Below are 27,708 nucleotides of genomic sequence, written 5' to 3' on the forward strand. Positions count from 1 at the left end.
CATTCCTTGTAACTAGCTATTGCTTAGTTTAGCAGCAATTACTTATCAGGACATGTATTCATACATAACTGAAATACTTGTGAGCAAGTGGGTACAGTACTACCCAGATCTGACACAGATTTCCAACAGGAAGACTGTATTAATCTACACATATTCCACATAACTATGTAGTACAACTTCAGATCATTTCAAATTTATTTCTAAATATACATTTAACCATGACTCAAAGTTGAGGCTTCTAAAATTACATTACAACCTGCCTGAAGCCACCTTCTACACCATTTGGCAGAATGCATTTCATGAGCTATCCTTAAAAGGTAAGAGGGATTCTGTTTCAAGACGAGCGTTTGTATCCAAATGTGTTTAGGTTTATAAGGGTCTAGTTGATGATTAGCTTATCCTGGATATAAAATTAAGTTTAGAGAGACTTGGAATGTCTTTCCCAAGCTTCTGGAACCTCTTCACTTACATTAAGACTAGTAAAATACTTGAAATTCCCTAACTGAGGGGAAATAAGGTCCACGGCCACTCCACGTGTTAAGAAATTTCTCATCATTACGTTACCACTGGAGTAGCTCCACTAGTGGTATGAATAGTGGGGTCATCAATGTTGATTAGCCAATGAGAGATCTAGCCCATCTAGCCCCACTCAGAGCATAACTAAACAACACAGAGACAAAATACAATTATCTGACTAAGCTGTCTACATTGCTTCCTCTCTTAGCATCATCGGTGAAGATTTAGTTGTGTGCTGAAGCTGCTGCTCTGAGAGATTTACAAATAGATCTAAAATAGATACAACCATATTTTGCACCCACACTTAACATATTTCTAAATTCTAAAAATGTAGACAGTCTGGCATGACTTCAGTTAACACAGCTGCTTTAATACACAAACAATACTAACTACAGAAGTGTTTGAAAATGAGAGCCATGCATACTGCTTAAAGACCAGGGCCCCACAACTATTCTTGTAAATCACAATTGGCATCATTCAAGCCATAGCAGGGTGAGGGCCAAAATGGCATCACAAGACCATTTCAAAAAGTCTTTAGGTATACGTCTTTTCTCTTGATTCTGCTCTTTTCAAATTTTCCTCAGATCAGGACATGAACATTAGAATAAATTATGTTTGTTGTATTAGATACATAGCTGCATGTTTGCATATAATGAGTTACTGAGCAACAAGTTGCATATTTTCACATAAGCCTTTAATCATGTTGGGAATAACACATGAGTCCAGGAATCTCCCCAACCTTTGCAGTTACATTTCTAGTATTATTAGAAAAAACTTCATCACTTGTCATCCTAAAGGAATTCAAAATATCTCATATTAAAATGTGTAGCATATGACAAGCCAAGTGTTAAACAGCAACATATTGGGATGGTTTCATATTCAATGAGTAGAGTTCGTTTTGTACAAGGAACAGCAAAAAATTTAGGACTTATCACAGACATCTTTGGGGCTTTTCTTATCAGATTCAATGTGATCAAAACCAAAAAGTTCTAACAAAATGTCTCAGCAAACCTGGATATATAGTCAGTCTTTTCACATTTTATTTTTCTGAACATGTTGGGTAACATTAGAATTAACACAGTACCTGCCAACATTATGTACTGGTGTGATCTGCAGAGTTAAATCATATATACCCTTGTATGTGTTTCTGTCTCTCTAATGTGGCAATGACTAACCTAGCTAATATTAACAAAAGTACTCATTGGGTTGCCCCTCCATCTTTGGTATTGCCTCTGAGTCCACGCTGGATCGTGCAGATAGCAGCCTGTTAGATTCATCCCGGGTATGTCTAGTCAAGTATTCTCCTTCTGTTCCTTTTGTTTTCACTCCTGAAGAGAGGCTTTCAAATGTGACATAGGAGTCCTGGATTTCCTTGGGTTTCTGCAATAAGCATTTTTTGCAGCGCCTTTTCAGTGCCCCACAGCAAACCACTAAAGTCAGAGGAACAGCTATGACGCAGGCCACACTAATAACCACCACATTAATGAGTTTTTGGGTTCCACCAGCACTGGCAACTTCATCTGTGGAAAATATGGTGCATTGCTCTTTCCTGGGGATCAGTCCTTTCATGCAGACACACACTATGTATTTGGTCTTTGGCAACAGCCCATTAATAGTGATCTTCATCTTACCTGGCTCCACATTGATTCTACGCATGTCTCTTTCTCCAAAAATGGCATAAAGAACACTGAATTCAGTTGTGTTCTTGGCCAGAGGGGCTTTCCAAGCCAATGAGATACTTTGATCTGTGTCCCCTATCACTCTAACAGACCTTACTATACGTTCTGGCTCCTGTTGACCAGTGGGTGGACTTGATAAAAGGTTTCTTCGGTTGTTATTCTGCTCACTAACTATATTCTGGAGCCCAAGATTCTCTTCTGTACCTGATCTGGCACTCTGTGTAGGTGAAGTTGAGGTTGTGATAACATACCTAGCCATCAGTTTATCATTGTAAGCAGCTGCTTCCATACTGCTTACCTTTCCATTCCAGACTCCTTTAGAGTTAGCATTAGGATCATCTGTGTTTTCAGAATCAGTGATAATGAGAGATATAAAGGCCTCTGTTGCCCCTAGGAAGTTCTTTGCTTTACAAATGTACTCTCCAGAATCAAGATAAGAGACTACAGGTAAGCCCAGGATAGACCAACTCATTCCATCACTAGAAATTTCCTGATGCACTAAAAGAAGGAAAAAAACAAGGATATAATGTAAAATACAAAGATAATACTTTCAGAATGTTTATATATACACCATAGTGATCATTTTAATGTCACCACAAAGACTATGAAATCAAAATAAATTTATTGAAAGGACATTAACTATTAAAGTGACCTTGAAGTTGGTCACTTTAAGCTAGCTCATTCTTTTGTACCCCTCAAAAAATATGAAGAGTTTTTTCTCCTTCTTTATCAAAGAAAAAAAGGCTTCTGGGTAGTGTTTCATATAAGTATTTCATATTATCAAAACCTGATTAGGGTTACAGTTCAAAACCAAGATAAAGAGCATAGTTCCATCTTCAGGGAAAAAATAACTTGTATATGCAAAATACAATAAGGATGTGATGTCAGAGGAGTGGACTGAGGTGTGTCTGGAAGAGCAGATATACTTTTTACTTCTGATTTACATGAAAGAAAATATTGGAAAATATGCTCATAACACATTTATGGATCCCATCTAAATTAAATACACAGAGGCAAGTAGCTGGGAAATAATATCCCATTGCTGTAGAATTAAGGTACGTAATTATATCATATTAAAAACTGAGAAATCTGGACACCTTACAAAAATTAGATGAACTCATCCAGTCATGTAAACCCAACTGATCTTTGATTTTCTTGCTCTACTACATACCATCCCCTTTCCATCCCCTTTTCTCCCTATCAACTTACAGTTGTACAAGAAATGAAAGCCTCAAGTAAAGATAGGTTTGGGACTAGCCAGGAAAAAAGTTTTGGGTTTTTTTGGCACAAATATGGCAATCAAAGCACTAGCAATCTCTCCTATCCAAATTTGTCTCTTCTGAAAGATACTTTAATTTAAAATAGAAATGAATCTAAGTTACAACGTTAAAATTGGGTTCCAAACTTTCTCAAAGTCCAATGGAATTAAGTCTAGCATTTTAGACCAGGAAACTTTCTGATGAAAATCAAATCAACCATAAAGCAGAAAATGGTTTTGTATAAGTATGTATTGAGTAGGGATGTTGAGTAAAAGACATTTCCAGTCTTTCTGTAGCAATTCAACCTCATTTTAACATCTAGAATTAGTTCATTTTTTTTCTTTCCATTCAGGAAAAAAATATTCAAACTGTCAAAATGTTGTGTTGGCAAAGAAGATACCACCACTGAGATGCAGTCTATTTTTTCAGCGAAGTGCTCACTGAAAAGTAGTAAACCTATGCTTAATGGGACAGAAGATATATCAATCTTGACTGTAGCTGAACTTTCTGGACTGCATACTCTTTTTTGTGTTTTGTTATTTCTTTAATGTAGGAGGCATGTTTTCAGCATGATGTGTTTGTAGTAGAACCCCCAGGTTTATTTTCTTTTTTTTTTTTTTGTATTTATTTTAAAATGCATTCCCTCCCCTTCCCCAACCATTTCTGACCTTTTCTCTCCCTCTCTATTCCCTATAGATAAGTAAAAGTGAGCTCAAACTTAGGATAAGCTTTAAACATTTTTATTTTGGTAGCAAGTTTTTGGTTTTGGATACCCATTGTTTTACATTGTATAATTATTAGTTTTTGTATTGATTTTTACTGTTGTATATTGTATTATTATAATTTTCATATTGATTTTTATTGTTTCATGTGGATATTGTATGGTTTAGGCCTGTGTTTGTAAGTGAACCAAAGTCACATCAAGTTTCCATTTTATATGTCAAGTCTCCACCTTCTGTCCTCTGCCTGGGCATCCCATGTTGCAACTGTATGAGTCACATACCCCTCCCATATAAATTGGTTCCCCAGTGAATGAGTGTGATTGGAAATGATTGAAATACAATGGTAGCAGGCCTCTATTGAATGGCCGGTAATGACTGGGCCATCACCTCGCATTGATTTATCCAGGAACCACGGACCTCACACAGGAACAGAGATAAGACCAACATTTGAAAGACAAGAGACCCTGCAAAACCAGCAACTCTCACCATTACAGACACCAGAAACTGCACATCCCTGCATGGAGCACACATGCTCAGTACGCCAGGGCTGACCCTTACCTGGGCATGCCTCCTGTCACTAGGGTCACACAAGGTCTGCCCCTATAAAAATGGGCAGTGAAGACAGACCCAGTGGGAACGCCATTTCCATCTGGACCAGCACCATGCCACACCACCTATCCACCCAGAAGCCCTGCCGGCGACCCCACTCTAGACAACACCTACTGGACAAGGACCCCTTCCAGCCTGGATAGGTAGATATTACCTGCACACCTCCTCCTACAATTTGGACTCTCTCTCTCTCTGTCTCTCTCTCCTCCTGGACTTCAGTAGACTTCAGCCCCTCCACCAAGCCTCTTTAACCCCTGCTGCCATTGTGTGTGTGTGGGTGGGTGGGTGCAAGGGAATCAATGTGGCATTGTGTCACTATCTCCCCTGTTCAATAAAACCACTGTCATTTGCAACCCTGACTTGGGTCATGTTTTACTGAATCCCAGTCCCTTCCCTATCTTAAATTCCAGCCTCATTCTCTCTCTCTCTCAGCTCCAGTTCCCACCCTCTCTGCTAGTTTCCTTCCAATTCCATCTCCCCTTTTCTGCCACCTCTCAGCCTCTCCTTGCTTTCCTGCTGTCCCTGCTTCCTGCTGTCCATCTCTCTGTTTTCAGGCTTCCCCCGCATCTTCTGTAATCTCCACCCCCCCTGCAACTTCACAGCTCCTATTAGCTCTCTCCAGCTTCCAGTACCTACTGCTGCTCCCTGCAACTTCTCTAGCTGCCCCGGAGCCATCCATGGCTCCCCACACCCAGAGCCCCTCTTTAACACCCACACTTTCCCTTAGTTCCATTTTCCTTGTCCCCATCTACCTTTTCACCTCCCCTGTAGCTATGGCTTCAGTCCCAGACTCTGTGCCAGCATGCTTCCCTGTTCTGCAGGCTTTGGGCATTGTCTTTTAATCAATTAAGATCAATTAACCTAAAGTTACCCCCGAGCCTCAGTTCTTCAGCCCAGGCCCCTCTAGTCTACCAGTTCTAATCCTGGTCCTGGTGACTCATTTCCAGTAACTTTAACTCCCTACACTTCTACTTTCTTACCTTAACCTTTCCCCAGGTATCCCAAGTACACCAAGCACATGCATACATATGCATCACAACACCCAACTTAGGAACTCACCTGTGTGTATGTGTAGGTGGGTGGTATGTGTGTAAATTAGTGAATACACATATATATACATATATAGATATCATTGCGTGTGTGGTATATAAATTAGTAATCCACGTATGTGTATTGGATGTGCAGGTGTTGGTAACTGTTAACTGATTCTGTCTAAATTTGATGTGTGTAGCGTGTATGGGCTTAAACTGGTGATAGGTGTGCATGAACCTAGACTAGTTATTTTGGACGTGTGTGTATCTGAGTTGCTAGTGTGAGTGGGGTGTGTGTATATATATATGTGTGTGTGTGTATATATATGGCATTGTGTGCATGATATACGAATTAGTGATCTGTGTTTAACTTCTGGGGTGTCTAGTGTATGCGCTTGAATTGGTAATAGGTATGCATGTGTCTAGGCTGGTTTGAATGGGTATGTGCCTGAGCTGGTAGTATGTGTGTGTATGCACCTAATTTATTTGTGTGTTTGTATATGTGCAATTGTACACCATGCCTTCCTGCCTAACGGTTCAATATTGAGATCCTGAGCATTGGCCTGACCCCTCAGGGCAACTTGTTAACATTATCATTTGTAGTAGTTGCTCCACTAAACCCTGTATATCATGCACAACAGAGCAATGACCTGTGAAGATCACCAAAAAGAAGTCTTATATGTGGTTCTACACCTGTGAAAGAAAAAATATATCTGTTCCCTTGCTGTATTTCTTATATTGTATTAAGAAATCTGGTAACCCTTTAAGGGTCCTAAAGCACTGATACATTTATTTTGTTCAATCTTACAAGAAAACAGGATGGCCCAATGGGAAAGGAACTTAGAGTTGTCCTGAAATTGAACCCTTTCGGCATTCTTGAAGTCAATAGTAAATTGTACCAGTGACTTGAGTGGGGCAAAGATTATGCCTTGAATCTCACGTTCTGGAAGTTGTGTGCTGACCCATATGTCAAGTGAGTACATTTTGTTGCTCTTTATAACAACCTATGTATTCAAATAGATCCAGCAATTCTGTCACTATATAATGAGGAGAGGAAGTTAGTTGTGTTAGTTTGAAGTCAGGCAGAAAGCATGGTATGGATTGCCTTATAGACTAACTGAATCAGAGATGAGCAAGACCACAATTCATCAGATATTAGCAATCATCTGATGATGTGTACTATTCACAAAAACATATGCATCTATTCTGTCTTCCTCCATAATGGCCATCTTGAAGGATACAGTGCCCCCACTGCTATTCCAACCTAATGAATAACAGGGCTATTCAGAATTTTTCTGAATTACCATTTTGCCATCAGAACACACTAGTTCATTGAAACTTTTCACAGGAATGCATAAGTCTTAATATTTGTACTGAAGCACTTGGGAGCTTTTACTGTTGCATAGATTTTGTAGACATTAGGCCTGGATGGGACTTAGCAAGATCATCAGGTCCAGTCCCGTGCCCAAAGGGCAGGGCAGTCAGCAGGGTTCAAATGATCCCAGCAAGATAGGCATCCAAGTGTTTCTTAAAGAAATCCAGAGTATGTGCCTGCACCACCTCTGGGGGGAGTTTATTCCAGGGACTTGGACAGTAAAGAAATTTTTCCCTATGTCCAACCTAAAATGGTCTTCCAAGACTTTGTGACTGTTGGACCTAGTTTTCCCATGGGGTGCTCTGGTGAACAGATGTTCTCCCAGTTCCCAGTGCACACCCCTTATGTACTTATGGGCTGCTACCAAGTCACCCCTGAGCCTACACTTCTCCAGGCTGAAGAGTGCCATACCTTTCCTCATAAGGCCAGCCTTCTTGTCCTCTAATAATTCATATAGTTCTCCTCTGGAGTCTCTTGAGCTTCTCCACATCCTTTCTGAATTGTAGAGCCCAGAACTGGACACAGTATCCCAGCTATGGTCCCACCAAGGCCAAGTAAAGTCAGAGGATGACTTCCAGGGTCTTGTTTGAGATTCATTGGAAGATGCAGGCCAGAGTTTTGTTTGCTTTGCTGGCTGTGGCATTGCATTGGTGGCTCACATTCATCTTGTGGTCAATCTTGACCCCCAAGTCTTTTTCGGATGCAGTGCTAGTGAGCGTAGCACTGCTGATCCTATAAGTATGGTGTGGGTTCTTTCTTTGAAGGTGGAGCACCTTGCATTTCTCAGCATTGAATGCCATCAGGTTTTGATCCACCCACCTTGTAAACCAGCGGGGACCTGGTGACTGTCTATAAACTCACTAGGGGGAACCAGAAGGGTTTGGGGGAGACGCTGTTTCCCCTAGCCCCCGCTGGCATAACAAGGAGTAATGGGCACAAGTTGATGGAGAGGAGGTACAGATTGGACATCCGAAAAAACTACTTCACAGTTAGGGCGGCTAGGAGCTGGAACCAACTTCCAAGGGAGGTGGTGCTGGCCCCTACCCTGGGGATCTTTAAGAAGAGGCTGGATACCTACCTGGCTGGACTCATTTGAGTCCCGTTTTTGTTTTTAGGGTGAGTGGTTTTGTTTGTGTTTTTGGGTTGTTCTCCCGCCCTGGCGGGGGGTCGGCCAGTCTGTTTGTAACACCTGAATCTAGATCATTTATAAACACATTGAAGAGTACAAGTCCAAGAACGGAGCCCTCGGGGATGCCACTGGTTACAGTGTGCCAAGTTGATTTGGTTCCATCAACTGTCATCCTCTGGGTCCATCCACGGAGCCAGTTCCCCAGCCATCAGACCGTGAAATTGTCTAGGCTGTAATTCCCCAATTTTTCCATGAGGACATCATAGGACACCAGGTCAAAGGCTTTCTTGAAGTACAAGAATATGATATCCACCTCTTCTCCTTTATCCAGGTGATGCATCACCTGGTTATAGAAGGAGATCAGGTTGGTTAGACAAGATCTACCCACCACGAAGCCATGTTGGCTCTCTCTCAGGTCAGGATCCCACTGTGCTACATACTGTACAATCACAGAATAAAAAATTATCCCTGTCCTGCATAATTTACCATCTATTTATATGAATAAAACAGCAGGGGCAGTACAAGGAGGCCATGAAAAAATATGAGAGCAGAATGGGCACTGGTCTTAGTATACCAGCACTCTAACCTTTATAAAGGTTTTATAAGCACAACAGTAAAGCAGTGTTTTGAGGAAGATTTTGAAAAAGAACAATGAAATGAATGATTGTGTGCGCCTAAATGTAAGGCATGGAAGAAAGCAGAAAGCTACTTGTTTGAATATTTAACATGTGATTTATTATGGCTGTTATCAAGAGCCAGCTGGAAGTGGAAATCAACATCCTGGTACTGAATGAGAAATGATAGATGAGGAGGTAGTAAACCAGAGGCAGGCAAAATACAGCCTGGGGGCTGCATCCGGCCCACCAGGCTGTTCTATTCGGTCCGCGGTATCCCTACAAAATTTAGAAAACTAATATTTATCTGCCCCTGGCTGCCTGTCAAAGCTGACAAAAGCCAGGTGCAATAGGGCCCAGGGGGAGCCTCAGCAGGGCTGAACAGCCTAGCCCCACCCACCCCCAACCATTTCATTCTCTTCCTGCCCCTGCCTTGCTCCAGCACCACATGGCTATATCACCAGACCAAGGAGCATGGGGCTACACCTGTATGTGTGTGTGTGTGTGTGTGTGTGTGTGTGTGTGTGTGTACAGGCAGGGACAGTGGGGGGGCAGGTAGGGAGTGTGTGTGTGTGTGTGTGTGTGTGTGTGTGTGTGTGTACATACAGGCAGGGATGGTGTAAGGGGGCAGACAGAGACAGTGTTGGGGAGAGCAGGCAGGGACAGTGTGTATGTATAGGCAGGGACTTGTGTGTGTGTGCGTGTGTACATGTATAGGCAGGGACAGTGTGTGCATGTGTGTGTGTGTGTATGTGTGTGTGTGCAGGCAGGGACTCATATGTGTGTGTGTGTGTGTGTGTGAGGCAGGGACAATGTGTGGGGGCAGGCAGGGACTCTGTGTGTGTGTGTTTGTGTGTGTGGGCAGGCAGGGACAGTGAGGCGGGCAGGCAGGGACAGTGTAGGGAGCAGGCAGGGACAGGGTGTGTGTGTGTGTAGGCAGGGGCAGAGCATGTGTATGTGTTCATAGGCTGAGTCCCACACATGCACCCAAGCATACACATGCACCCACGTTCCCCTTGCACTGCCATACACGCAGACCCATCACATCCCCTCATACGCCCCAGGCACACATTCCTCCCACAAACCCCATACCCACCTACACCCCGCATATCCACACACATGCACCCACATACTCTCTCACCCCACATACCCACATACCTACAGCCCCCCCACAAACCTAAACACACCCCCCACAATATACAAGAGTAAGACTTCATTTTAAGCTATCATGCAATCATCTCTATGTACAGTACACAAACACATGTAAACCAAGACTTTTTTTTTAACCAAATTAATGAATGCTGTAGAAGTTCGCTTTTTAGAATATAATTTGGTATTTTTCCAGTTCTGAAATAGCAAAACCCTTGCTGAAAGGAGTACTACAGGGGGCAAGGGGAGGGACTTCTGGTGGCTAAGGTCAGGGGTTAGGGGGCAGGACTTCTGGTGACAAGATGATGACCAGGGACAAGGCATCTGTCAAAGGGCAGGGCTACCAATGCAGGCCTCAACAGCTTGCCAAAAGTCGGTAAGCAGCCCTACACTCACAATAATTGCCCCCCCCTGTAGTAGACTATTAAGGCCTAATACAGCATTTCATGCAAGAAAGAAAAAGGTTTGAGTAAAAAGAGATGGACTACAAAAATGATCTTTGCAGAAGCTTGATAAATGGATACAAGTGTAGAAGAATGGATTTTGTCAGATGGATGAGGAGGAGCTTCTGAATGAAGGAAAAGTAGAAGGAACAAGTAGAGAGAGAGAGGAACTGAGCTAGAGAGAAGAGTGTTATAGAAGCCTATGGAAAAAAAGATTTTAAGACCATGGTTCTCATCCTGTTTAGACTCAGGGCACCCCTTATTAGACTCAAGGCACCTCTCAGAAAATGCCAGCTCTTAGTTTTTGCTTGTTTTTTGACAATGAAAAAATAACAGAGCTAATTCTTCTACTGCAAAGAACTCAGAAAGACCAAAATGTTCTTGACACTATTTGAAAGCTCTGGGTTTACCTCATAAATTATGTGCAACAGTGCTAATATTGTGCAACACCCTTAGAAGTATCGCACAGTACCCCTGGGAGCCCTCTCACCCAGGTCAAAAATCACTGATTTAAGGAAGGCAAGGTTTACTGAACTGAAGATGATGTCAAGTCAAAGAGGATAAGGCTAGATTACTGGTTCCAAGATTTGACTAGGAAATGCTCATTAATAATTTTGGCAGGAATTGTTGCAACTGAGAGCAAGGGGCATACCTGGATTGGAGACAGTCTAAGATAGAGTAGGACAAGAGGGACACCAGACAGTGCTTACAGATAAAGCATTCAATGAATTAGTGGAGAAACCCAAAGGGAAGTGAGAAGTTCAGGAAAGCAACTGAGAATAAGAATGAGAGTGGACATGAGGAAGATGAGGAGATAGGTTAGGATGGAAACTCTGAAACAAGTGATGAGGTTACTGTCACAACCCAAAGTTGTGATTTTTTGTTTGTGTGTGCTTCGGCACTGCTAAATTATTTTCCCGCTAAATTGCAGCTTCTTTGCACGGTGGAGTTTTCTGCTGCAGAGGAGAACCCCGGTGCAACGGAGTATTCCCTCCAAATTTGTAGCTTTCTTTGCATGGTGCATTTCTTTTGCATCCAAGAAATGCACGGTGCAAAGGAGTTCCCACCATTTGTATGAAGATTCGTGCCACATTATTGGCCGATTCTAATACATGCACACGTGGCGGCTAGCGATTGGCTTGCTAGCCATATAAAGAGCTTGGGTGGTTTCCGCCCAAGTTGGAGAGAGAGCAATTGGAGTTCGAGAGGGAGAGCGTGAAGATCTCTAAGCGCTGCGGATCCTTACGGACCCAACGCTTTTCTTAAAAGGCAATAGAGGCCTGATAACCGAACCCGCGGAGCTTCAACAACTCCGGGGAAAAGAACAAACAGCCTCTAGCCTCTCCCCATCGCCGATAAATTCCTAGACGTATCCCTTCCTGTACGAGAAACTACTGAACCCGCGGAGTTTCAATAACTCCGGGGCAAAGAAACTACCGAACCCGCGGAGCTTCAATAACTCCGGGGCAAAGAACGAATTGTTGTAGTCCTCTACTGACGATTTAAGTGGAGCTGAACCTGGAAACTGTCCAGCCTACACCATGACCATCTTTGGTGTAAGTAAACAATCTTTAAATCAACCATTAAGCGTCCGTGACTAATTCTAGCTCGCCACCGGTCCTCTCTGACCCCGCGTGCCCGGGCTTCTGGCCACAGCCCGCGTGCACAAAGACAGGCCCGGCTCGCCCCCGGCTCGCACATGGCAACGAGGATGGGATCGGGAGAGAACTCAGGTGGGATCGGGAGAGGGCCTGCACAGTTACAACAGGAAAGCCCACAAGAAACATCTATATCTGTGGCAAGACAAAAGAAAAGCAAAGGAAGGCATACAAAAATAAAGTGTTATATTGAATGCTGTCATTTTTTTCTTAGAAGGAATTGGTGAGATCTGGCATAGAAAAAATGTGAAGGCGTGTAAATGAGGGAGAAGGAAGTCAGATTAGGCTGTTGGCAGACATCAATTTAGTCTCATGATAGGTACCTGATGAATGTTATGCTGGATCCTAAGAACTGTGCATCCTGACGTGCCAGACATGGGATGTAGGATAAAATTTGCCAGATCCCATCACATGTCAGGACCTTCAAACCTGCACTAAAAAGTCCACCATTATGGGCTTTACATCAGGGTTATTAAAGGTGCCCAGGCAAAGGGATCCAATGGGCTCCCCATGGGTCAGCACTTTTGCAGTGTTGCTATGCCCTGGCACTTTTAAAAGCCTTGCTTTGCAGCCCTATGCAGTGCAGGGCTGGACATGCAATTTGGGATCTGGGATAAAATTTGTCAGGACATAATAGCGTAACTATATTAGCATCTTCCAGCAGCCAAGGGTAGCAAAAAGGTGGCTGGAATTGCTGGTATATGATTCAATTAAATTGGAGAAATAAAGCTGTTTAGCCAGGGATACAGCAAAAGATTTCTAGTGTTTCAGAGTGGAACATTTCTATTTTGAAATGACTATTTACCCAAATTTTCTCAATTTTATATTACATAATATGAATAGATCATTTTAAATTGGAAAAAATATATTCAACTTTACCTAGAAACTTTTCAGTTGTCCAGGAACTTTGTTTTTAATTTGTATTTTCAAAATGCCCTGTTCACTCTCCTTTTCAGCATCCACTCTTTCGGATATTAGATATGATAGAAATATGGTCTAACCCAGTAAATGGCAGCTCTTATCTTCTTATTTTTCAGAAAATTTCAAAATGTTGCTCTTTTCATTCAATTTTGGAATTGAAAAAACTGCAAAATTGCATATTTTCCTATAATATTAAAAAACTAGTTTTTGCCCACCCTGAATTCAAAGACAATTTAAATTTGAGGGCAAAACTTTATGAGATTATCTTAGGACCAAGTTTGTAACCTGAAATATAGATGATGTTTTCATTATCTTTTTACTGACTTTTGTGTGGGCTTAATATTAGTTCCATTAGTATACTAAGGTTATTTCTACCACATTTTACCTTCCATCTGCAAATTTGATCCTGGTTGAATTTATATCAAACAAATCCTTGATAGAAAGATTAACTAAACATTTAAATGCTAAGTCAAAAGTGCAAAAGCACCATTAGGGACCTCTGGCATCCCATAAGACGGAAAGACTCTTAAATATATCATTAAAAATAATTTTTAAATGCCCGTTGTTTCAGCTGCATATTTTTCATTCTTGTATGATAGACAGATGTGCAACCACAAAGAAATACCTTCAGAGATGGGAAAGAAAATTATTGCTACAATATAATTATTAGGGAACAGAGAAAATGTAACCTATTTCATGATACCTTTATTAACATCCTTATATCCACTGATGTGTGGGTATTCATTCAAAATTAGATCAATACTGTGGAGAGGTACAATGTTAACTCTGGTTTCCTTTTGTCCTGTTTCCTTATTCAGCAAAGATGTAAACAGTATTTTTACTTATTTGGAAGGGTGAGTAACTGACATTTGCTTCAGAAACCACAGAAAATACAAGCCTAGACTCTAGTCACATGATGCAGTATAAAGCCAAACTCACCTGTGCCATTAAGCCGATTACCATCAGCTCTTCTCCAGCTGAGTTCAGGGATGGGTACTCCAGTAGTACCACATCGCAGAAGCACAGTGCTGCCCAATATGGTCTTTACTTTGGCCACAGATGTATGTACAACAGGACTTTGACATTTTCTTAGTTCAACTTGACTGAAGAAAATTCCAGCAAGACTCCGGGGGGTGAAGCACTTCAGTTTTGGTTCTATAAATGCTATGTTAGGAGACTGGAAATTTATGAAATGGACCATTTCATACAAACTGCAATCACACACCCAAGGATTGTCTTGCAAGCCTGTGAAGACAAACCATTACAGTTATTTGTCACTCTGCTACTAACCATGCCATTGCTACTTTTGCTTTTATTCTTTAGAAAAAAATGAATAAATGGTGATGGGCTCATACTCTACCACATACTAACTTAATTTGTAGTCTTGTGGATGGACTATAACCTGACTCCTAATTCTCACCATCAAATTTTTGTAGTGTAGTTATGAACCACAGTATGGCTATTTTCTTTTTAAAATGGAAACAACAGTGCTCTATAAAGCATTTTGAGATCTGTGAAGAAAAAGCACTAAATAAGTATAAAGTATGATTATAAGATTAAAACATTAGACTCTTCATAGTTAAGATTGCAGATCTATACTTTTGACTTGGAAAGAAAATGAAATTGGCCTGCAAATTGCTACTTCACTGTGAAAACAGAGAAGAGTGCTCCTGCAAAGCTTGAAAAGAATTCATCCACCTATTTTTTATTTGAAATTTTGACTTCTGCCAAAAGTGTCTTTGGCTGTGTCTATAAGGCCTTCAGAGGAAGCTGTCTCTAAGAAACAAGCCCACCCAATCACAACAACTATGTGCAGCCAAGCCCACTAATGGGCTTCATTGCACATAGCTCATGGCAACCCTAAGCAAATGTTCCCAAGCTCTGCTTGTCTGGAACACTTGAGTGGTGTGCTACAGCACATGCTAAGGGCTGTTCTGAGCCCTCAGACCTGCTCCTGTGCCATATATGCTGCATAATTTGCAGGCTCAAACACAAGCAAAGATGTCTATGATTTTTGAGCAGCAGACCCAGACTTGCTGCAGAAGCCATTGAAAGAGAGCCTTTGTCTCCTTCTAGAAAATATAGTTTTTTAGTTGAGTTTTTACTACAAATTTCCATTTAATTAATTTATTTGGAAATTTGTGGCCTAGTTATATTAGAGAAATATAGCCAAATCAAAAATATCTTTCAAATGCTTGAGACCAACTACTTCCCCATTTATTTCAAATGGAGTTATGCACTAGTCCTGCTCTACTGCTATCAATGAAGTATTTTTATCATTTACTTCAGTAGAAGCAGAGTGAGGCATTATATAAATGTCTGAACATTTTCCCTTCACCTGGCTAACTCTGTGTTAGAAAGAACATAGGATCCCTTTTAAAATCACAGCTACCTGCCTCTTAATCAACCAGCTGAAGTCTTTTATTTTAGGAACTGTACAACAAGGGTGCTAGGTATACATGGTTTATTGGGGAAAGTTAACAGCCATTTTAGTAGTTAGTGGAATCAGATTTCAGTTGTAAGGTTGTAAATTCTCCTATAACTAAAACACAAAGATATTCATGCTTTCATATTGTCTGATTCTTAACCTTATAGGCAATTTTTTTTTTAATTATTGCATTAAATAAGATTAAAGAAATGTGAATTTAATTACTTTGCTCAGTTTTACAAATGTCTACATTTTCTTTCTGTCTCTCTTTCCATCCCAAAAAAATCACTTTTCACCCAAAAATGTGAAAAAAGAATAGATTTTTAAATCCCTTAAAATAAAATATTGACTTACAAAAATTAAAATCAGAATAATGAATAATGAACCAGAGTTAATATTGTTCAGTTGTGACAAATTATATATTCCTTTATACCAGAATAAAGTAAAGTATTTCTTCATCATTTAGGCAGTATTAGATTGCTAAAGCACTTCACTTGTCATTACTTTGCTTTCAAATGCTTGAGCTTGGCGTATAAAATAATGGGTGTATAATCATATAGGTACAGCTGAAAAGCAGGTGAGGCAGTCATCTAATCTTCAATCTTCAAGTCAAGCAGCAGTCACAATATATAAATACATAAAGCATTGCTTTCCTGATATTTTTGCAAGAAAGCAAGCTACTCCAAATGCTTGTGTTAAATATATTCTTCTGGACTCTTATACTAGGTAATGTAGTTAAACTATTCTGGATGCTCTGGTGAAATAAGTGATTCTAATTTCAGGTACTGTGTTCAAATCACTATGGATTAAATAACTGATGGTACCATTGTTGTATTACTTTTACATTAAATCTTGGACCTGCCCTTGCTCACCCATGGACAACTTTGACATGAGCCCACAAAACATGTTTTCTGATTATCAGTTGCCCCCCTTACCCACCCCTAGTTATGATAATGACTTTATTGCTACCCAGTTCTCTCTGAAACTTATCCCTGAAGGTGATAAAGACAGCTTCTGCTGTCTGTGCAATATACAACCCATGGCAGCCACTGATGATCCACTTCACTATTACAAATATTCCTCAAGACCTACCTGATGAGCCACTTTCAGGTATTGCCCAAAAGGCATCACAAAACTAAAAACAAATGACAATGACAGAGTGTTAAGTTAATTCCAATGCTACTCTTATTATAATAAAATCAGGCTTTTGAGATCATTCACAATTATCTGCCTTATGATCTAAAGGGTAAAATTAAATCTTTCCTATTCATAGATTATGTTTTAGTGTGAAAAAGCAAAGTGCAGGAGAAAACTAAACGTATAACTGTGTGTGTGTCTCTCTCTCCCCAACTGCTCTATAAGCCATGGATTTACCACACTAGAATCCCCATGTATGTCCACTGAAGGCCATCCTGGGTCAAGTCTTTAGGGTCAAGGAAGCAGCCTGCATATTGTTTTATGTACTACATTACCCTCACATATATTTCCATGCATTCATTCCTTAAGGTCCCCAGGTCAAGCAAACTGTGTGGGTGGCTATGCTGGCACTCATAAGTCAGCCAAAGCAAGAACACTGGAGTCTTTTTCTGATCAAATAGTATAAAAATCCATATAGTGAGATATGATGAAGTAACATTTCTACATGTAACTTGGCTCTCTACAAAAAGAAATTCACATCACAAATTGTTACATTCAACATCCTATCGTTACAATATGAATAAGATCATATAATTCGGGGCTGTCCAACTGGCAGACCAATGGCCACATCTGATTCAGGAAGGATTAAAGCCAGCTCCCACCAAGCTGCCACTCCCCCCATTGCTCTTGCTGCTGTGATGGAAGCCAGAGTCCCTGGGACAGGGCAGTACAGTGAAAGGGAACCCAGTAAAGTTGTTCCCTACGTGGTGAGGGGATGGTTTGCTGCCTGCATGGCAGCAACAGCAGAGAGGCTCAAGTGATAGCTCACACTGCTAATGTGGTGGTAGCAGGAGGGTTGAGGAGCAGGGCAAGGAGGGGAGGTTTGCTCTGATTGTGCAGTGGGGGAGGAGGGCTGCATGTAATAGTGGTCCTGGGATCCCATGTGACCTGTGGCCCCCCCCAAGCATGTGGCCCGCACAATGTGCCCATGATCAGGTACAGCCCCAGCCATGCTGAAGTTGGACAGCTCTCATGTATCCTCTGTTGAGAATCAGCACCTTGCAACATGCACAGAGGAGATGCTCATTTCTTTCTTCCTTTCTTTTTGCTAACCAAATATTAACTGCTATTAGCTAATAAAACTAAAAACTGTGTAGACTACAATTTGTTTCTTCAAAAAAATATTATGGTTTCTTTTAAGTGTAACCTTAGCTATGTTAGCAATGTCTGTTTCTTCATATTTGGGACAACCATCTCAGATAATAAGAGTAACTCATCCTCTTTGATGGGATTTTCAGCTAGACTGGGCACATCTACATGTGTTATTAAGGTGCCTGAATAAACTACAGTGCAGTTTGCACCAATATCAGCTGCTTTCTAGGTGCAGCATTTTCACGTGAGCCCAGGACAGCAGCAATTTTAGCAAGGGCAGAGTAGCACCAGGCTGGCAGGGAGTTGGGTGGGGAAATCAGTGCTGGGCTCTAGGTGGTGGCATCAGGCAGTGAAGGAGCTGGCTGGAGCACAAGAGTGATACAGTGTGGGGCTAGACAGCAGGCAGCCTCCACAATATAGCATCCTCATGCCCCAGCCAGCCCCAGTTACAGTCTACACATGCTGCTGCAATGGGGAGGGGGAGGGGACTCCCAGCACTGCATGCAGGAGCCATGCACACCCAAGGCAGTTCCTGCCTCCATGGAGTTGGTCCAGCACACCGGGAGGCAGGACCTGGTCCAGCCCAATGGCACGGAGCTCCTGTGTGCAGTGCCAGGAACACCAGGTGGCAGCAGGAGCCAGCGGACCAGGCTAGCTCCACATGCTACATGGAGCCCCTGGGTCTCAGGCAGTGAAAGCCTGCATGCCATTGTGGGGCTCTAACAGCAGCAAGCCACAAGTGCCCTGATGGCCTGCTGCTGGCTACTGCTGCAGGGTGAGGCTGTGCACCATGCAGAGAGGATGAGCAGGGGACGCAACCCTCCCACATAGTCCCTGCAAGCCAACACAGTTCCCCCCACCCCCACACAATCCTCCCATACATACAACCCCCCACCCATAAACCCCATACCCATAAACCAGCACCACAAACCCCCCACAAAACCCACAACCACAAACCCCACAACCACAAACCCCACCACAATCCACCTACAAACCCCATACCCACAAACCCCTGCAAAAGCCCCACACCTCTCCCCCATAAACTTTACACTCACCCGTACATCCACCCACAAACCCTCCCAATCCCCCCACAAACCCTCCAAAACACACATACACCCACACCCGCCCACATCTTCCCGCCCCCCCCACCCACACAAATCTCACACCCTATATGCCCAGCTGCCAGACAGGATGGGACCTGCTGGTGGGAGCTGCGACTGCAGGGGCAACTGCCACACTGCAATCCATGCCCACACTGGTGCTGGGACCAGCGGCCCCAGCCGGGGTGGGTGGGGGAACTCTTGGTCCCAGAAACCACTTGGGCAGTGTGATGGGCTCTGGGGAGAAATAGAGGTAGCAGCAGAGATGTGTATGTGTGTGTGAGAGAGAGAGAGAGAGAAAGAGAGAGAGATGGGGGTCAGGGATGGGGGAGCACTCCATAGCCAGGAGGAGAGGCCACCATAGCCAGGCTTAGATCCCCCCTCTGCTCCGCTAGAACAGGCTGTGCAGGGGAAGACTGGCCTGGAAAGAAACGGGCTTGCCCAGCCCCTGAGCCCCAGTCAAGGGCTTCCCAGGAACAGCATGGGGATCTCTGGGGCCTGGGTACAGGCACAGGGAGCAGAACAGCAAGGGCAGACACTGTTCAGAGCCACAAAGCAGCCAGTGAGACAGCTGCAGCTATACTCATGTCCTGGTGCTAGAACAGAGCTGCTGCCAGGAGGGAGCTAGTGGCGGGCAGCAGGGGCTGTGGGTTGGGAGTGAGGAGCAAGGGCATGGACAGGGCACTGGCATCCCAGTTCTGCTTAGTGCCCCATATCCTGGTGAGGAAAGGGGTAGGGGCACCTGTGATTCTTCTATGACAAAAAAACCCAAAAGCCAATGCCAAAATGTATAGATATTTAGAATTCATTTTACTATAGTGATAGAGGCACTGGTAGGCTTCCAAATCGCTTTAAAATTATAATATATATCAATGAAATGTTGCCAAACTGCTCTCTATATATAGTGGCATTCCATTTGAATTGCAGAAGAACACAGATTTTGTGTCTTTTAATGAGAGGATGTGGGGTTTTTATCAGAGAATTTGCAATTTTTAAACAGGGAACACCAGGATCTCTGCTGGTGAGGCAAGTGGCAGGACCCATCAGAGAAGCCTGTCCAGAACGAGCACTGGGGACCCAGCTGGAGGGCAAATGAGGTGGCTGGCCTCCTGGCCATTTGGGGCCAGGAGAAATGCTTTGACAGTCCAAAGTGGACCATTGAAATGGGCACAAACTTCTGGGCAATAGCTGCCCAGATAGCAGATACAGGGCACCAGAAGACATAACAACAGTGCCTCACAAAGGGCAACTGTGCGACCATAGCCCACTGGCAGCTGGCCCAGAGTTGCAGGATGCTCTGCTGCAGTGCCCATACCACAGCCCAGGCAGTTGTGCAGTCCCCATCTGGGTCTGGCAGGATTGCAGCCATGGGGCTACAGGTCCAAGGTGGCAGATGCTGTCACAGGTGGCAGCAAGTCACAGCCAGGCAGCATCCTCCACTGCCAGACTGCTGCAGTGGGTAGAGGGTGCAGGGGTCACTCCAGGTCACTCCAGTCATCCAGCTGGCACAAGGCACTAGTGTCCCCAGACACCAACTGGCCATGCCTCAAAAGCTCCTGTTTATTTATAACACTCATACCATAGGCCCTAAGGCCTACCTGGCTAACTAGTAACCCCATGTGGGGCTAATGAATGAGTGGTACAACTAAATTCTTGTGACAACTAATGAAAAAAACAGGATAGGACTATGGTGTGGGTCAAAGGCTCAAAACATGAAAATAAGTGCACCTGAGGGGGACACCAAGCAGAGCCCCCAGGGACACATCCACCAGTCCTCAAAGGCATCCAAGGAGTTGGTGGATGCCACCCAGTGGTGCTCTGCCAGGAAACATGCATGGACAAGTGAAAGGAAAGTGACCCTTCAGTCCTCGGGCACCTTCTCAGCCACAGCCTCCTTCCTGGTCATGTACAGGGCCCACTTGACCAGGGCCAGGAAGAGGTTGACCAGGAGGTTCCAGGACTTGGTGAGGCCACGAAGGGGGTGACCAAAAATAAAAAGGTGCAGGGTGAAGTTCAACCAGAAGCTCAGGAGGAGGTTCTGGAGGTGGAGGTGGAGGGGCTGCAGCCTGGTGCACTCAAGTGTCATGTGCACCAGGCTCTCCCTCTGCCCACAGAAGGGACAGGAGACTGGGACATCTGTGAAGCTCGCCGCATACATGCCTATGGCAATGGCATAGGAGCCACCATCTGAGGTCCCCAGTGGCTCATGGCATGAGGGTGGAGTACAGACTCAGCCACTGAGGTGCCCTAGCTACACCCTTGCCGAGTAGGTCCCGCCACTTGGTGTCTGGGTGGGACGAGAGGGTGGCATGATGGATTGTGCAGCACACGAGCATGTAGAGGTGGCAGTGATGGATGGTGGAAAAGCGGACCAAATTGGTGTCCTCCAGCTGGCTCAGGTGGTGAAGTGGGGAGCACCACAAGGCTGGGTGAGGCACTGGCCCCACAACAAACTCCGGTGGGCTGGAGGACACCGGGGGGAGGGGGGCTGCCACCACACAGGACCTCATCAACAAAGGCAAGGGCAGCAGGAGATAGGGCAGATTTCACCTCCTGGACCAGCCAGGTGGTCTCACGTGTCTTGGGTAGACCCATGCGCCGGGCCAACACAGCAGGGTCCACCCACTCCTGCCTATCGTAGTACAGGTGGTCTCCTATACAGATGACACTAGCCAGGATCAACCTCTGTTGCAACCAGGGTGCCTCTGCCACTGGCATCTCCAGCTGGGGGTTCCAAAGGAGGGGCTCGATGAGCAGGTTGGTGCCCTGGGCAAGTGTAGCAGGGAATCTGGAGGTGGAGACCAGCCCCCAGGCCCGGAGGAGGTCCTGGTAGAAATCTGGCAGCCCTCACAGGTCCTTCAGGGAGAAGCCCCACAGGCCGAGAATCTGCCAGTCATATGAAAGTGGGAGAAGAAGACATACCCCAGGTGGCCCTATGCCGCATGGCTACCAGCACCATATAGCAGTTACTGCAGGGCCTGAAGGCGGAACATTAGGACGTGGCTATGCAGGCAAACCAGGCCATGGCCAACCTCCCACAGTTACCTAGTGCCATCCTGGCCAGAAAAACTCCTCTCTGGAGCACCACCAGGAACTCAGGAGGCACAGGCAGGGTGCGTAAGCAATGCCTGAGCACGGACAGGACCACCTGGTGCACCAGCACTCTCCCATGCAGGGAGAGACACTTCAGGAGTTCTGCCCATGCCTGCAGCCACTCCACCACCTTTGCCTCTAGCCAGTGCCAGTTCTCCAGTGGGGAGGGGTTCATGGGGGACAGGTAGACCCCAAGTACAGCAGTGACCCCATGCTGCAGCGGATCCCATGGAGCATGGGTGGGAGTGAGTGCACCTGCCACCCATCACCCACCATCAGGCTAAAGCTCTTGACCTAGTTGACCTGGGCAGAGGAGGCTGCCGAGTCCAATACCTGGATGCCTGGAGGCTGCCAAGAGATGGCCTTTGCTGCCACCTTATAGTTCGTGCAGAGGGGGGCATGGGACACCAATTCCTCAGTCTTGGGGATCCCCCTTCTTCAGCAGAAGTTTCAGCACAGCCCTCTGGCACAACAGGGGGAGTTCTCCACTTCTCTCAGATTCAGCCCAGACTGCGGCAAAGTCTGGGCCAAGGACATCACAGAAGGCCCAGTAGAACTCCACGGTCAGCCCATCGATGCCTGGTACCTTGTTGCCAGGCATCAGGTCGAGGATGGCCAAAAAATCAGCCAGAGTGAGAGGAGCCTCTAGCTGGTCCTGGTCACCCGCTCTGACCTGTGGGAGTCTCTCCCACAGGGTCTGACAGGCTTTGGCGTCGGTTGGATCAAGGGAGAAGAGCTCTTCATAGAAGGCCCATGCTCACCTGTATCTGTGAGGGGGGTGCCGTCACCCACTAGAAGGCAGGTGATGTACTTCTTGCCTCCCACCATAGCTCCTTTCCAGGGCATATAAGAAGCAGGAGCCACAGTCCATCTCCTGAAGGATCTGGATGCATAAAAGGACAAACGCACCACAGGCACGGTGGTCATCCAGAGCACAAAGCTCATCCCACCTCTGCCGACACTCTTCACAGAGGGATGGGCTGGTTGGGTCAGTGGCCAGGCACCTCTCCAGCTCCAGCACTTCCCACTCAAGCTGCTCCCGAACTGTCTCCCTCTGCCGGGTGTGCCCCCAAGTGTAGCTGCAGTAAAAAAGCCGGATACGCACCTTCCCCACATCCCACCATCTCCAAGTCAAGGGGAAAGCTGCCCATTTCTCCCACCAGGCCAGCCAGAACTCTCAGAAGGCCTCCCTGAAGCCCACATCCTCCAGCAGACTGGCACTGAAATGCAAGTAGGCCAACCCCAGCCCAGATCCCGGGGGCCTCACCAGCATACAGCGCATTCCTGAGCCATACTGCACCCGCACCATGTCACAGCTGCCATACAAGAGTCAGGTGGGGGGGTGATCTCCACTGTCCCTCGCTGACCCCCACTGCAGGGAGGGGCTCTGCCATGAGCCCTCAGAGGCCCCAAATCACTGCTACAGCAGCCAGTGAGTGTAGAGCTTGCTTTTTTTTTTTGCTTTTTTTTTTTTTAAGTGCTGGGAAGCTGGGGCCAGGCAGAGGATGGGACCAGGCAGGGCAGCCATGGGGGCTTCTCCCATGGCTCCCCCACCAGGGCAGAAGCAGGCACAGATGGAGGAACCACGGGAGAACCTGCAGCCTCCTGACTGATCCGAATCTCCAAATCTCTCCAAATCTTTTCTGAATCAATGCAGAGGCTTCAAATTTGATCCAGGCCTTTTAATGGACCTCTAAATTCAGTTTGGATTTGGGGATTCAGCTGCCGAATCTCCTCCGAATCTAATCGGCGACTGAAGCTTCATACAGCCCTACTGAGCACTCTCAATATAGGCTAACAAACAAACATCAGATATCAATTACTCTGAGTCACTACTAACCTGGGGTGCATTGAACAAGAGGCTTACATCCTCATTACCAATCCTTTCTGAGTATGCTTAAAATACCATGAAGAATATGTCTTTCTGTCTAAGGTATCTAGGAAACAGTCATTATTATATCTAGTCCCTGTTAGGGTGGTGGAGCCTAGTCATTTTATGGCCCACTCAATAATGGCAGACCCAGCTTTTATGCTAGGGTAAATAGTCTACCACATCTTTCTATATAGCTCTATATTTCCATGCTGGTAAACTCTGCCACAACAGTAGACTAAATTATTGCTAAATCAGCATTGTTACCTCCTGAGAGAAAGAGGTTTTTTTTTGCCAGCAGTAACTTGTTTGCCTGAATAAGGAGCAGAATTGGTGAAATCTAAAAAAAAGTATGTGAAGAACTTTAACAATCCTTACTTTCAGGAGGACATCTCTTGCCCTGCCCGGGGCATACAGACATCAGCAATGAGTTGCCATTATTATTTATTTTTCCTAGAGTGAAGCTACTATTACTATATGCTTCACATTTGATAGTGATATGTCAGTGGAGTTCTAATTTGCCCCATTCTTATTTATTTCTCTTACCTATAATGATCTTGGAGTTGTCATTGGGGAAGTAAGGAACTGCTTGGAGGTTTGCCCAGGCTGAAATGAGAGCTTGAGGAAGAGTCATCAGTTTATTGCTAGACAGATCCAGATAGGTAATATTCTTTATGTAAAGAGTTGCTTCTGCTGATACTGAGGTGAGTTCATTATTATGTAAATCCAGAAGCCTTAGCTGGGGCATGTCCGCAAGAGAGTCCCATGGGAAAGAACTTAAATCATTCCCATCCAGTCTTAGCTCTTGTAACTGACGAAGACCCTTAAAAGTAATCACACTGAGGCTGGCCAAAGAATTATAGGGCATCCAGAGGAATTCCAGATTATGGAGAGAATGGAAAGCCTCCCCTGGCACTCTCCTGAGGGCAGTCTTCTCTATTCGAAGTTTGATTGTATCTCCTGGGATGTTCACAGGTGTGATTGTCATTTCTGGGTCATTGCACAGCACAGTTCTAGTTGGAAAACACAAATACTAAAATTATTTTTCCTATATTTTGAAAACTTTTTACATTATTTCAACCTACATTTTCTGCATCCCTGGTACCTGCATCCTCTTCCTTCATGCTCTTCTTTTTTATTTTCCTATCAACCAGTGATCTATATGTAAATCACTCAGTCCTGTAAAACTGAAGCAATTTAAGAGCATGAGGTCAAATATAGACTTAATATAAGTGACTTTGGTTTGTTGCTCTTGTCAATATTTGTCATGAGTCTGCCCCATATAGTCATTCTTCTTTTCATTTTTAATTTACTTAGTCAAAGTTGTAACTGCAATGTGTTTACACTAATGATCATGCCAGTGCATATTATAACACAGATTACCATTTGAGCCACAAGGGATTTGACCTGAGAGCCAAATATTAAGCAAGTCTCAATGAAGTAGGGGAGGGAGGAACAAACAGAAAATGCAGCATGGAATCTCCTATTCATAAAACGAAGACAGGAAAAAAAATCAAAGCCCACTTTGAAATTAGAACTAGAGTGAAATCTGTTAGAATGTGCAGTGGTCTTGAAGCCACTGTACTCCAAGCATTCACTCAACTAGGTGCATCAAAGCATCAGAAAATGTACTTTTAGGAATAAATTGCAACTCTGGAACGGGATTTAATTGTTCTTTCCCATCTCTCAACTGTACAGGGCAAATTCCAAAGACCTTATTTTGTATTTACTCAGACCTTGTACAAGTGTGCATGAGATTGTAGATTCCATGGGGAAAATGCATTCTAAAATGCTCATTATTCTGTCTAACAACAGCGGAAAAGGGCAATTTCTTCACATGAGCAAAGACATTAATTTATACAAAGTGTCAGGGTCTAATAAGCAGGTGCCACTTCACATGCTAGAGAAGATACTATGAGAGAAATATAATATTATCATCCAAGTACCACCTCCTTGTTATACTAGCCAGTTGATAAAGAGATTATAAAACTATCAAAAACAGATTACTTTTGGTTAGAAGAAGAATCTTATCAGTGCAAATAAACAAAATAGCTAAACTGCTTTTTCTCTGTCAAGTTTTCCCAAATTTAAAGGTTTTCAATTGTCTGTGTACATTTCTAATTTTAGCTCAGTACACAGTATAGTTGCTTTCTTCCAGTATTTCCTATCATAGATTAAATCTTTGATGAAAGAAGCATACTCAAACCCTGCAACCTGAGAAATGGAAAGCTTCATGTGGTTTTCTTGAAATGGCTTCTGGATAACTCATGAGACAGCACGTAGCCTTGGAAAATCTCCTTAATTGAAAAAAAAAAAACTAAAGGAAAAAAAAAGAATTCCCACCCCTGAAAACCTCAAAAAAAAAACCCAGATTTTTTTATGTAAATGGCACAGAGTGTTCATTAATAGCAGTGTATTAATGTTTATTTATGCTGTTGATGGCAATTTTAGACAATATTGTCAAGTAGTAACCTACAACTCTGCTATCTGATCCCCTAATATTAGTGGGAAATCTCATATTTTGTCTGGAGAATTATTATACAGAAAAACAGAAACCATTGTTCACTTAAAGTGAGCATTAGACAGTTTAACCTACTTGTCACACAAAGTAACACAATTTTTCCCAATCCTTAGAAGGGAATTCCACTGGGACCTATGGCATCTAGGGGATAACTCACTAGTTCTACTGCATTCTCAGTAAATTGCATATAATTGTTCTCAGCAGTATACTTATCACTGGGGAGCCACTAACATTTATATCTATAGGACCTGAAAAGTTTTGGCAAAAACAGACCCATTTTTTCCTGGGTCCAAAATATAGATGGCAGGTTTTAATTTCTTCTGTCTAGAAAAACTATTTATTTTGAAAGGCAGCAATTGCTCCCTGTCTCATAAGCTTTTCTCTTGTTAATGTACCTCATAGAAGTTTGCCCTATTTCCTATTGAATCAGAGCACAGCTTCATGACAATATTTCACAAACAGTAGTGCATCTTCAGGGAAAATCTCTTTGTAAGTGTGATTCGTTCCAGCACTAAAGAACTTCCAACCTTGTCTTCGGTGGATTTTTTTTTTACCTGAAATTATTCTCAGTCTTTATATTTAATTTATGGCACATGTATTTTTATTTCCTTCTGATTTGGGGACTGTTTCCTTCTCATAAAACCTCTATTTGAAGGATTCTAAAGCAAATGGAATACAAGGCAAATGTACATGCAATTTTGAAACCACAGTACAGAGAAGCCTGGTTTCTCCTTGGAAGCAGGACAACTATCTGAAGACATAGTTTCAGCCCATAAATTTAAAATACACATTTTTTATTTTATTCATCTTTTGCTATTCTACCAATGTTAATTATATTGCTTCTCTCCTAGTACAGAAGATCATTGAATGCTTTCTCTGAAACCAGATTACAGTGCGCTCAGAAGCTAATCCTTCTGCACATAAAGCTGCAGTGCAAAGTGATTGGAAAAATAACAAACAAACAAACAAACAAACAGTCACAGAACAACACTGTTTTCTTCTTCACACATCCTAAGGTGAACATGAAATTCTTCCATGCTAAAAAAACAGAGTATCAACATACCTTTCCTTTGTTCCTTCATTGAGACTATGAAAGGCGCAGCTACATTGGGAAGGGCAAGAGCAGTGAGCCAAAGGCAGCCCTCCAAAGGCTAAGCAGCAGACCAAGCCCACAGTGATCCACATTGTTACCTGTGCATGTGAAGGACACCAGAACACTAAACAATGTGGAGGCTTTTCTCAGTTGTTTTATCCATGGACTGGTCGCATTTTGTTAACTCTCTTTCGTTTCCAGTCGCACAG

At 43.7% G+C, this 27,708-nt stretch overlaps 1 protein-coding gene across 1 annotated transcript; it reads right to left on the bottom strand.

Annotated features, from left to right (window-relative positions):
* Positions 1–1,701: 1,701 nt before the first annotated feature.
* On the bottom strand, positions 1,702–27,591 carry LRIT1 (leucine rich repeat, Ig-like and transmembrane domains 1). Its single transcript, XM_006029496.1, has 4 exons — positions 27,470–27,591; positions 24,432–24,898; positions 14,045–14,350; positions 1,702–2,693 (listed from the first exon to the last, which is right to left on the bottom strand). The coding sequence occupies exons 1-4, from the start codon at positions 27,589–27,591 to the stop codon at positions 1,702–1,704; spliced, it is 1,887 nt and encodes a 628-aa protein (XP_006029558.1).
* Between the last annotated feature and the right edge of the window lie 117 nt (positions 27,592–27,708).

This window comes from Alligator sinensis, unplaced genomic scaffold (genome assembly GCF_000455745.1).
Source record: "Alligator sinensis unplaced genomic scaffold, ASM45574v1 scaffold374_1, whole genome shotgun sequence".
NCBI classification, from domain to species: domain Eukaryota; kingdom Metazoa; phylum Chordata; order Crocodylia; family Alligatoridae; genus Alligator; species Alligator sinensis.

Excerpts from the sequence above, each read along its gene's own strand:
- LRIT1 (XM_006029496.1), bottom strand. The coding sequence starts at position 27,591 with ATGTGGATCACTGTGGGCTTGGTCTGCTGCTTAGCCTTTGGAGGGCTG. Across the intron at positions 24,899-27,469 it reads AATGAAGGAACAAAGGAAAG|AACTGTGCTGTGCAATGACC; the intron begins GTATGTTGATAC and ends TTTTCCAACTAG. Across the intron at positions 14,351-24,431 it reads CAACTCCAAGATCATTATAG|GCTTGCAAGACAATCCTTGG; the intron begins GTAAGAGAAATA and ends TTGTCTTCACAG.